At 42.1% G+C, this 12,847-nt stretch overlaps 1 protein-coding gene across 1 annotated transcript; it reads right to left on the bottom strand.

Moving 5' to 3' along the window:
- Positions 1-417: 417 nt before the first annotated feature.
- LOC122401590 (mitochondrial import inner membrane translocase subunit Tim17-A-like) lies at positions 418-2,549 on the bottom strand. The gene is made up of 2 exons (XM_043403814.1): positions 2,457-2,549; positions 418-912 (listed from the first exon to the last, which is right to left on the bottom strand). Exons 1-2 carry the CDS (start codon positions 2,547-2,549, stop codon positions 418-420), a joined length of 588 nt encoding a protein of 195 aa, XP_043259749.1.
- Positions 2,550-12,847: the final 10,298 nt, after the last annotated feature.

Genomic DNA, 12,847 nt, shown 5'->3' with positions numbered 1-12,847 from the left:
TATAATGTTATAAACTTTCGAGTCTTTTTATACTCCTTACCGTCAGTCGGATTTGAGTAAATTTTATTCTTAAATACGCGAATAGAAACGTTAGATTCTCTCGTAAACTAGCTTCTAGCTACGCTTTTGCTCGTCAGAATATCGGTTTAGCTAAATAATCGAATTTACGAATCTAAGATTTGTATTATTTGCGAATAAAATCTCCGTGTATTACCGATTTAATTTTCACTACCCAATGACTGCCAATGGGTGTCGATGTAATTTTATCAGAATGCGAGAAAACGACAGGAATTTGTAAAGACAGTTTCTTTCACAAAATAAATTCACAAAAAAGTACAATTACAATCTCTGTTCCATGCGTGGCACGGAGCTTAGAGGGTCGCAAAATTCACTAAAATTCACCGACAAACGAGAGTCTCATCTGCCTTTGGCGATTCTGTCAACGTCCATGCCGTTGGTACCGTTTATCTGTCTGGGTGGGATCTCTTCCGCGATCGGTGCCCCGCCGTAACCCACCCTCGTCCTCGGCGAGAGCCCGTTGAACTCCGGTAGGTTCTCCACGTCGAACATATGCATGTCCTGGGCGAAGGTGTCCGCGTGAAGTCGCGTGGCCATGATACCGAATCCCTCGACGAGCGCCAGGAAGATACCTCCGACCGTGGCGCTTCCTATCATCGACGGGATCCCTGTCCTGGCAGCCAGGACGCCGCCGGTCAGAGCCCCGCTCAGTATCGAGTTCCACGGATCGTCCTTCGAACGACATCGTATCAAGGTGCACTCGATCGCGGAGAAAAGACCACCCCAAACGGCGAAGTTCCCGGCCACTTGAGGCGCTCGGTTCTTCACCGCCATCAGCCCTCCGCCGAGCCTCCTCTTGATCCCCGACGGCGCGTTTCGGAATCCAATAACGCTCTACAACCAGAAACAACACCCAATACACGATATTGCATTCATAGCGATGGTCCTGTGCCTAAATATTCTCACAATTACGATTACGTTCTGACGCAATTGACCACACGTGAACATCGCGGAAAAGAAGCCTACTCTTTGTTAACAGGGTAGTCAATGGTCTGGTCTCGTTTAGATTTAATGTTCCTTCCGGGACACTACGTCGTTCTGAATTATTTTACGTGGAGCATCATCGAACGCTTTAAGGTGTCTAGAGGGTGTTAAAAAAAACCATTCAATATTTATATGGTATATAGGATACACTGTACTGAGCAATCATAGCGGTGGTCCTGTGCCTAGATATTCTCACAATTACGATTACGTTCTGACGAAATTAACCACACGTGAACATCGCGGAAAAGAAGCCTACTCTTTGTTAACAGGGTAGTCAATGGTCTGATCTTGTTTAGATTTAATGTTCATTCCGGGATACTACGTTGTTCTGAATTATTTTACGTAGAGCACCATCGAACGCTTTATGGCTTCTACACGGTGTTTAAAAAAAACCATTCCAATATTTGTATGGTATATAGGATACACTATACTGAGCAAAGAAGCTTTAGTAAACATAGGTCGAAAGGTCAACCGTTTTTGAGATATAATCATTTTTGTTTGCTAGTATCACGATTGACTTAGTTGCTTGTTTCAACTTCTTGGTGAATACATTACCTCTTTACTTCTATGGTATGCCTTTAGCAGAAAGATTATCGATGTGGTACATGCATGATGGGGTGCCACCTCATTTTGTGCGTAATATGAGAGACCATTTATACGTGGTGGACCAGTTGCATGGCCTCCTCGATCCCCCGATTTAAACCCTTTGGACTCCTTCTTATGGCGATATTTAAAAAGCCTACTTCCTCTCCGATAAATGACTTAGAAGAATTACGTAACCGAATCCACCATTCTTGTCAAACAATTCGACAGAAATGTGAAATTTTCGAGAGAGTTCGCGACTCTGTAAAAAGAAGATCCCAAGCGTGTGTAGAAATGGAAGGTGGACACGTGGAAAATCTTCCGTAAACATCGTAAATTCAGTAGCAAGTCAATTATGATAATAGCAAACAAAAATGTTTATATCTCAGAAACGGTTGACCTTTCGATCTATGTTTACTAAAGCTTTTTTACTCAGTACAATGTATATACCCTATAAATATTGAATGGTTTTACACCCTGTATAACTCTTATAATCGTTTGTTCATTCATCTTTGATCAATGTTTCTAATCATTCAATTAACATCATTTAAACGTTCTTTACTTGGCATCTCTTGGTATTCTTGATTTTCGTCCTATTTTGGCCCGTTGAATCTCCCATTACAATTTTTCCTAGGGGTGACCAAACACCCTGTATATTGATTTATATTTTGAGCACTCATACTATTTTTGACAAGTAAAAATATTACAAATTCTGCGAATTACAATCCTTTTTATCATCCCTGGCTTTCCAAAAGTGTATACTCGTCGCTGTTGACTAGTTTTGTCATTTTGTACGCCTATAGACGACTCACCTGAAAGAGTGATCCGCAAATGGTGCCCATAGTGAACGCGCCCCCGCAATCATCCACTATCCTCCAGGGACAGGGCTCGCGATTATATTCCATTTCGTAGAATCCTGCTGGCTCGTTAATTGCAGGTTTTCTTCGGTCTGGTAAATGGCATAATCGAACTGTTGCACGGAATTGTTTCAGTCGCGTCCACGGACGTATCCCTGACTCATGATTTCACGTTAATTAATCGCGAAGCAGCGACGAAATGTGTCCTCTGAATATTTGTTTAAAAATAAAAAATAACGGCGTTATGTATATTTATATAAACCATCTGAACGTGACTGTTGCGACGCTAATTACACGAAGTTTACAACGTGTCATTTTTGTTGCGTTCCGTCGATTCGATAACTATTCGTGTACAGGGTGGTCGGAACAGCTTGTTTTCGACGAAATCATTGGAAATTAACGTTATTTGCTTTTGGCTGTGCTTTCGACCCTTTAATAACCGTTGTTAATGAATGGAAGCCAGGCAAATGTATTCGAGAATTAATTAGTTTTATCGATAATTACGAACAACGAGGGATAAATGCGTCGTGTTTACAGTTTTGTTCTACTATTCATTGTCGATGAACTTCCATTCGTAAATAAAAAAGATATTTCTTCTTACAAGGCAGATTTGCATGATCTTACGCAAAATGGAGTTTAGTTGGAAACGAAATTCAGAATCGTTCGAACGAAGGCGATATACGATATTTTCGACACTTGCTCGTTGGTTTGTCGCCCTTTTGAAGGGGTAAGTCGATCTTCTCGAGCTCAGCCGGGAACAAATAGACCGGTGAGCATCCTAAGTGAATAATAAACATCGCTGTGGGGTTAGATAGCCTCTGGTGTAGCAAGGGGGTGCTGTTCCGCGTTTAAGGCGCCCATATTGGTCCCCTAGCCTACGGGCTCCTTTCTTATTTATCCTACTACTGGTCGCGGCGACCCTCCGCGCAGAAATTATTATTCGGCTATTATACGATGATTACCCAATAGTACGTGGGTGTAATACGAGAAATAAGTGTGCAGTTTCATGCCACGTCGGGTCTGGTGACAGAACGAATAAACCCGTCGAGTGTTACCACCTATTTAGCGCCACGTCGAAACACATGTTCGTACATCTGTCCACGAATTTGTCTCCTTATCACTGTCCCCCGAGAATGCTCCATAGTATTTTCAGAAACGACCGGTTCGAACAACAACGTTGACTATTTTCTAATTGAACAGAATCAGAATCAGAATCAGTGTCGTAAAAGGACTTTTTTATGGATCATTCTTGAAAATTACTAAATTTTTTCGTCTAAAAATTTCGAAGAAACGTTCTTATTTAGCCTAGAGAAGAATTTTGTCTGCCTTTGATAAGAAGCACCTTTTAGGGTAGAAAATGTAAACAAAATGGACTATACCGCGTAAGAGTCGACCGTGGAAGGAAAAGTTGTACACGTTGGCCTCAGCAGGTTCTTCGTTACTCTTTTAAAATCCAATCTCACGAACCGACGTGGTTTATGGCATGCAAATTGGGTTCGACCTACTCCACCGCCCTTTCTGCCAAATCCTAATCCAATCCGCTTTCGCGCAAAGTCTACCTGTCCCCGCACTTTTATACGAAACACCAACCCGAAGAGCGCGAGCACGACAAACGTCCACACAACCGTTTCCCTCGGATTCTTTGTATCGTTGGTTAATTTTTACAGCTGCCAAACCGTACTTGGCACGCAGATGCACGGTCGTATTCCATATTTCCATCGAAACGTTCGCTGTCACTAAAGTTTCATATATTAATTGCGTCGTTTCGATTTCTCTCCATTCAATTCGTAGACAAGTTTAGTCGGTAAGGACGATTAGAAACCCAACGTATCGCAAACCAACTGTTTGGTCGGGCAACCTTTCTTCCATTTGACTAAACTCATCACCCGTTTAATCACGAAACTTTCTACAGTTTTAATCTCGTGATCCGCGGTCGGCGTTCTATTACAAAGAACACTATGCACGGTTTGCTTGCACCCTGCGATATGTCCGCTCGCATGTACATATTTAACGTTACAACGCGACTCGTAGTAGGACCCCTTTCAGTTTCCATTATGGAGAACGATTAACTAAACAGGGGATCCCCTTTGTTGTCGACTTCGACCAGGAGACGACCGCCGCTATTGAGGACCGCCACGGCACGCGACAGCTGCCTCGATAATATCAATGTCCTTCGATCGCGATATCAAGATATCTACCATACACCGATCATGCTCCTTATCGACCCTCATTGGTCTTTTCTCGGTTCCGTTGCTTTTTATTATTGTTTCCCGCACGAGTCGTTCACGGTGACGCAGCTCTTTCGTTTTATTTCGTGTAGGACAGTTTTCTATTTTTGGCAAATTTTATTCGAACCCACAAGATAAATTACATTTTAATCTTGAAATAGTTGAAATAAAACATTCCATCTTACAAGGGAAGGTCACGACCTGTCAACCTGGGATTTGAACCAAAGGCAGAGTTGTAGGGGCTGATGTCCATCTGTAAAACATGTAATCTGTAAAACACTAGACGTTTATGGCCAGCCATTTTTGAAAAAAATGACTTTAAATTTTAAAATTTCAAAGTTGTCGGATCGAATTCATTTTTTGTTTAAATTTCAAGTCTCAACGAAAGAAACACAAAAATCCAATACATTGTAAAAATCACCATAAATTCTTAGATTTGTACCAATACGGTGTCTATTTTAAAGAAAAGTATCTGAAACCCTTTGTTTTAAAGGACTTGGTAATATCGAGGGGTAGTCTTCGTATTTCATGTTTAGAATCGAGATTTCCAGTCTTTCGAGTTACTTTAACACAGAAAATAGATTCGATAGTGTAACATTTGATTTACAACGCGCAGTAATTTACATAGTCGAGTTTTCCGGGCATGACACGTTCCGATTCTCAAGAGGAGATTCGCCGGACCCGATGAATGGAGAGGTTCGAAAGAATCATGACACTCTCGAGATAAATACACGTTATTATTAACGGACCGCCGGGAGGATACAATGGCTGGAACAATCTGAAACATAGACACGGTTGTGGACGGCTGTCGCAACAGCTCGAGTGTTTTCGTAGGTTCTCTAAATACGAGCCACAGTGGAGCTCTCTTTGCTGGCCAGAGACCGATGCTCTGGCATCCTAACTCTGCAGGAACAACAGTTTCGTGGGTCCCGATGGCTTTCGTTCGATCTGAGAACTGCAACGTCATACGTGAAAGCGATATTGGATTGTTGCTCGTACCAAAACGATCGTTTAATCGTACATGTCTAGCTTCGTTTTTAACCAGACAGTTTCCCGTGAATCTCAAACCTCGAAATTCTTCAGGAAAAGTTTTCTTAACGTTAACGATTAATAACTACCAGTACACAATGGTGCCTAATAACAATTTTCTTTTTCTTTGTCGGCTAGATCGAAACCCCCTTCAGTGTGATTTGCGTGTGCACGTCGTCAGCACCCCATTTCCAACTTAACCAACCGCTTAAGCACCTCGCGCAAGCGACAAAAGGGTTTCATCCCTAAAAGTCCCGGACGTACTGATAGATTACACAAATGCTCTTTGCGGGAACAACATGGGGGGATTGCAGCATCAACAGGATCCCATCGACGGCGGTTATCCTGAAATATTCATCCGAAACTTCGCTGTCGTTGGCGACATTTGGACGTTAACCATCATCGCACCGCGGCTTTGATCTTGTATTCAGAATCGCCGATCGACGTGCTATATCTAGAGAACTATCGTCCATTTTTTCCACCCCTCTTTGCAGTCTCTTCGATCCTAGATCGAAGCATACCTTCCTTCTAACGAATTTAATATTTTATATTCGAAACATTTCGACGAAGCTCGCGGTGGATGTTCCTAACAATTTTTCGTAGGGTTCTTAATTGTATTGTTGATACATGGATATATGTACTTCAATTATAGTATTGTATCGTATGTTCAATATTTACGATAATCGTTACGATAGATCCTAAACTATTTAACACGTGTTACTATTGACCCTGGTCTCTTAGTGTACACGGTGTCATCGTTTTATCGAATCATTGTGAAACCGTCATTCACTGTAAAAATGAACGTCGACCAATTAGTCGACGGTTAGCGGAGAAAAGGGATGACAGAAGCGTGGCAAATTCGAGAGTCAGTCGAACGCGGCGAATTAAGTATCGGGGCCACGGGGTCCTTTTGTCGCCGAAAAGAGACGTAGAAAGGAAAGAAGGTGGCCGGTTCCCTTTCAAGCTGCAACTCCACGCCCATCGTTTCGCGCGACAATGGCCGCTGTCCGGCAACAAAGGCTAAATACCAAAAATATTGGCGTAAATCCTACTGTTGCGGTCGCAGAGGACGCAAGAAACCGAAAGGGAGAAAGAGAGGGGTAGAAACGGTCGAGCCAAATATCTCGAATTTAATCTATCCCCCTCTAATCCTGTTACACGGCCAAACGGTCACGTTTCGGCCGCAGACTGGACCGCGACCGGAATCAAGAAGGTGCACTCCGGAGATCTCGAGGACTTCCGCTACGGTTCCGACGCGCCCACGCGGCAACGCGAGCCTCTTCACAATGACTAAATTTTCGTTTCGACCTTCCCCTCCCCTCGTGCCATTGGCCCGTTTTCTTTTCGACATCGGCGACCACAATCCGGGTGTCTCGACGCCTCGCGGACCGTCGTTCATCCCCGAAGAGTCTATCATGCTTCGTTAAACTCGAAGGACCGCCGCTGTAAACACAAATGGCGCCCCGTCGAGGCTCGCTTCCGCTTTCGAGTGGCAATTCGTTATTTTGTCGTTACTCGCGACCATCCCCTTTTCGAGAGCACTCGTCACCTCACCGACTTGAAAACGAACTGCCACAATCGATGCCCCCTTTTGCTGGCTGGAACCATTCCCGACGAAATTTTGTAATATCTTCGTTCAAATTTGTGTTCAACATTTTTTCTAATTGTTAAACTAATTGTTTATATACATGCTCACACTGTTATTTACGATATTCTGTATTTTGAATAATACATCTAACCTCTGAACGTTGTAATACGAAATAGAGACGGTTCTATCTGCTGTGCAGAAAATTGAGGCATTGCTGGCATTGGTTGTGAAAGAAAGTTGCTGAAATCTCGAGCGGTGGGAACGGGGGGAAACTCCGACGGGACGATAGAGTTTATAAATTATGAATATTTAAGCGGAGGATGGCGCCGAGCTTCGCGGAAACGATATTTTCCTACCCCGGTGCAATAACGTCGCAGCGTAAAAGGGATGCTTAGGAAACAGGATGGTACACGTCGCTAAAACGGGAGCATCCCTTTGAGAGAAGCGTCAAAGCTAATGGACCTTCTCTCTTCGGCCTTGTCTACGTTCTATAGTGTTTCTCTTCCTTTGGTTGGTACCTTCCTTTGCTCTCCAACCACTGGTGTTCCTTCTTGTTCCCGCCTCTGCAACCGGTGCCTCGTTACAAAGGGGGTCAGAAGGACCGAGTCCCAGAAGCCCTGCTAATGTTTAGTACCAGTTGATTGCAAGCTCGTTAGAATATGCATAAAGCATCGTTGTTAAATGCTCTTTCTCTCTGCGCGGGAAAGCCGGGGAGAATTTAATGGATACATACGTTCGTCACGTTTGTATGTACAGTGCATGCAGCCGCAGAAACGTCGACGCCATTTGGGTCTACCTTTCCTCGAAACGGTTCGACGAAACACCCAGATATCAGGACCGTGGCAATTAATCGCGATGCTAATACCCGTCCCGTTCGAATCGCTAGACTACGGATGTTTACGCGCTTGAAATATGTTGATATCGATGTTAATATCACCAATTGTGATATTATCGTGAATGAAAAAAAGCAACGCGTGTTCGTAAAAGAATATCGAAGTCTGAATTTCAGAATAGAAAGTTATATTATAGTAATCGTGAGTGGCGCAAATTGGCGATAGAGCAAGGTATGGAGGGGTTTAATAAGGTCCAATATCTTCCTGTCCATAATTCCTCTGCAAACCGGAAAATGGATGTGCATATCGGTATAACATTTAATCGCATCAAAGACTGGATAAAGGACACTAATTACTGAAGTCCAACTAGCAAATCCGGCATGAAACAATTCTAGTTTCGCTAATGGACATTTGCTTGATTTTATTAATACACGTTTCCAAATTGCTCTTGCAGTTTGGTACGGAATCATACTTCCGTCGGAACGGTAACTTATTTAGAAACGCTACAAGAATGTTCGCGATATATAGATTTGATTTTTCCCAGAAAATGATAGAAAAATCGTGTGACGTGTTTGGAGGAAATTTGACAGTATTAAATCCGATTTATGCGGTCAGTGGATTTCGTAGGATTTCGGGACCCGTTTCGTCAACGCGAAATCTTGAAGTTTGGTTTATCGGATCCCTACGTTCGCGAGCGTTTAGAGAGTTTGAAAACCGATTAGGAGTGTATTTGGAAGTATCAAAACTAACAGATACCTTGTGCAGTCCGGCTGCACGGAACTCGACCGTTCGGGTTTCAAAGTTGCCGGTTGCCTCGCCGCGACATTTATTAACCTCGCCATCAAAGTTAGCCATCGGAGTATCTGTTCTGCCTCCGGATTACCGGAGAGTATCGGGAAAGCAGAGATTAACGCTTCTCGATTTGACGAGGTTATGAGCAATAAAATCTATTGCCAGAAGCTTCGATCGTTCCCTCAAGCCCCTTACACGTATTAACTTGATAGCTTGTAACTTATAAAGTCCGGTACATATATTACTATCTGTAATATTTATTTACGTCCAATCGATGATACGAATTTATTAGGATTCCTTCCAAGTCTACCGACTGGAGAATCGCCCTATACATTTCTTGTTCTATCTCCTCGGTCGCGTGAGAAGCTACGCGCAAACATGGAACCAATTGCTCGATAGCGACTAAACACGAGCAAAACGATGATGTTAAACGATGAAGGGTGGTAGGGAGAGGTTAACGAAGGAAGGCAGAGCGTGGGGCTCGAAGAAAGAAATCGGAGAAGCTGTCAATCGAGGGCCATGCATCTGCCACTTACTCGGCGCACCGCCACCCTCGATTACGGTACCTTTTTTCCCCACAATGACGCTCCATTTCGTCACAATTATCGCCATTATTCGGCGCGAGAAGAGCATTTTAGCGACGCCGCACAATGGACCGGTATCTATATACATACATACCTGTGTGTATATATATACAGGGTGTCCCAGTAATCATTGCACAACCGAAAAGTAGATTGTTCGCGCGAAAACAGTCGATAGAACGTAAAATAAAATCTTTTTGCACGACATTTTGTTATCGAACGGAATAACTTTGGGTACCATTGTGGCCAACATTTTAATAGAATTAACTTCACGAGGTAGCTGTCAAAACATTTTAATCGAATCCGTTGTACGAAGATACTCCGAAATATTGGAGTTAGTTACGAACTAATTTTATCCCACACATTCGACTTGCATTTGCATGAGAAATGTACGATCAGTAGAACACCCTGTATATGCACGATTCGGTGGTAGTGTACACATTTACAAGCGGTCGTGGGTTACGTGGATCCCGACCAGAGAAACCGACCACCGATTCTTCCTTTGATCGCGTTTTATTGTGTTTTGACAGGCTCGAGACCGATTTCGCGCGGTCGCCATTGCCGTTTCCCTGACTACTGGCCACCCCCGAGAACCGATCTTATCCACGAGCTCGTCGCGAGACACCTAACGCCTCATTATACTCGTCCTGGCCCAGCAATCGTATCTGATCGGACCGAATATAGAGTTACCGGTTCATCGGGAAAAAAATTTAAAACGGTCGTCGGTTTTCCGAACGATTTCCAGAGCTTTTCATTTCGAGCTCCAGTTTTGCGTGATCCTCTTTCCGTTCGCGCGATCTATATCTTTAAAACGTTCGTATATTAGTTTCGTGCATCTTTTTGAATTACTACGACTGAAAAGTTCCACTGAAGAAAGTGTGAACGGACTTGTGTCTCAAAACTGGTAGTGGTCCAGGTTTTGTCCAATACTTGTAGAGTTTTATAAGCGATTTGTGAGGTCTGTGGACGGTGTTGGGGCGATTGGTTCGATCGGTGAAAGGTTGAAGGCTTCTATCGACACCGTGAACTTTAAACGAGATGTAGGTACGAGAATATCGCGATTACATTCGACGAACACGTTCGTGCCGATTGATACTAGGCAACGTTGTATTTCCGCGGACGGGTACACAGAAACGGAAGAACGACTGGAACGGAGAGGGGTAGGGGTCGATCTGTAGGGGAGAAGGGACGACGAACCAGCGACGAGGGTCGTGGTGGGGCGCGGAGGCTGTTATTTGCAATGAAACGCAACAATTGCAATCGGAGTCGATGCACGCAGCCAGCGTTCGTAAACGCCATATTGCAGCTGGGGCCGGTCTGAAAAATAGTGTTTTTGTGCAAGCCGAAACGGCAGATATGAAACCAGCATGGCGGATGCTTACAAATAGTTGCAGGGCGGCGCCTCCATATAAATGCGAGGCCGGTCTCTTTTCCTTTTGTTCGCGAATCGAGCAAGGACGAAAAGGATTCTGTTGAAAGAGGCTCGCTGTTGCACGCTACCCGGAGGGAAGAACTGTGGAAATTTCTCGTACCTCCCCTACGGAACTACCCCTAACTGACTGCCGACCCGGAGACTTGGTTTCTTTTTTATAGTCATTAACGGGGATCGTCCGCGTGCACGCTGGAGTCGAGAAACTTTGGTCGAAAACGGTCCAACGATTCAAATTTTCTGCAAAAAATAGTACCACTGATACTCTGCTTGCATATGAAATAAGAAGACAAAATTGTGCGATTTTTGTGCCAGCATGTTTAGTGAGACTAGTCGATGTGTTCTGAAAATACCGAATTTTTCTTTAAGAACAAATATGGTGGTCAAACATTGTATCATTCTGACGAGTAAAGCGATGAATAAATTTCTTGTAGGTTGATGTAGGGTTCTTACGATATTTCAATTTTGTGTTTGATCTATACAGGATTAAATAATCATTTTTATTGTCTTTGAATATGGGTTCTCAACCAGGGCAAGAATGCCTTTCAAAAAGTATTCGAGAAAAGAATAGGCGAAACATCTCAATTATCAACATATTTTGTCAACGATCATCACTTTAAAGAACAACAGAAAATTTGGGGTATTTGCCTACATTTTAATACGCGAATATAGAGAATTTGATGAATTACGGAACAGAACAGTATCTTTTAGTTTATTTTGCGTTTAAATTGATAAAGAACGTGCCACCAATGTCTAAGAATTAGATTAGAAACAATTTAGTCATCTTCATATCGATACGAAAGTGTTTAAAAATTGTAAGGGGAAGTATAATAATTGCTCATTTACAATTTATTTGTAAAATTCACTCTCTAGAGTCAAATAGTGCTGCTTTCGCATCTGAACTTCTCAGTTGTGTCGCAAGCCTTACCCGTTACATTTTTTACAATCTTATTACGTTGTCATGCGTAACATAATGATTACAGTGCTGTCTATCAATAAATATAAAGCGTATAATTTACTAAAAATAGAAAACACGATGTTTGTACCAAAATCGTATCGATGAAATTAATTGAAAGTGTCGATTACTGGGTTAATGTTAAGATTAAGTACATTTACTTTATCTTATTAATTTGTAGCATGATTTATAACGTAACTACTCTCGTAAATACTCTTCTTGGTTGCTGTTAAACTAAGAATGAATTTTATTAAAAGAATTCCTTAAACGATCCATAAAGATAGGTTAAAGTTTACAATTTGATGAATCAGGATTGTTTATATAAGATTGTTCTACTCGTACCTTTCGAATAAAATCATTAGACTGTGTTAATTGTAAAAAACAAACAAGGAATGATCATTTGTTGATTAGTTGCTTAAAATCACTGTTAAATAGCTATTTATCGCATAAAACACCCGGTGCATATAAAATAATACCGTAAACTGAATAATTTCACTAAGGTATTAGTAACTAAAGGATAGAAGAAACCATTGTTATGAAATAAATGATGAAAACAGTGTATTAGTGGATAAAGTGTAGGATATTGTGGCTAAAACAGTATAAAAGATAAGTTATTTGATCTCATTTCCTTATTTGGTAATTTAACAATTTATGAAACATGTTTGCTTCTTCAGTTTTAGGGGATTGTTAATAAAATAATCAGAACATGTTTTTTTGAGTGCTAATGTGGCTATTGGTGGTCTATTTACTTCCGGAATTTGACAAAGCATTTAGTTTTCCAAGCAATTGGAAAATATGGAAGTATACTCCAAAGCATACTCCAAAGCATACTCCAAAATACAGTAGAAGTATATAAAACAAGTGTTATTTGTTTTTTACGTGCTATTACTTTAAACAAACAAAATATTTAG

The sequence above is a fragment of the Colletes gigas genome, unplaced genomic scaffold (assembly GCF_013123115.1).
Source record: "Colletes gigas isolate AHSC1104 unplaced genomic scaffold, ASM1312311v1 Colletes_gigas_Sc00026, whole genome shotgun sequence".
NCBI classification, from domain to species: Eukaryota; Metazoa; Arthropoda; class Insecta; order Hymenoptera; family Colletidae; genus Colletes; species Colletes gigas.
Note: the sequence above shows the minus strand (reverse complement) of the source record. Positions and strands in the feature narration are given on the sequence as shown.

Excerpts from the sequence above, each read along its gene's own strand:
- LOC122401590 (XM_043403814.1), bottom strand. The coding sequence starts at position 2,549 with ATGGAATATAATCGCGAGCCCTGTCCCTGGAGGATAGTGGATGATTGC. Across the intron at positions 913-2,456 it reads TTTGCGGATCACTCTTTCAG|AGCGTTATTGGATTCCGAAA; the intron begins GTGAGTCGTCTA and ends TTCTGGTTGTAG.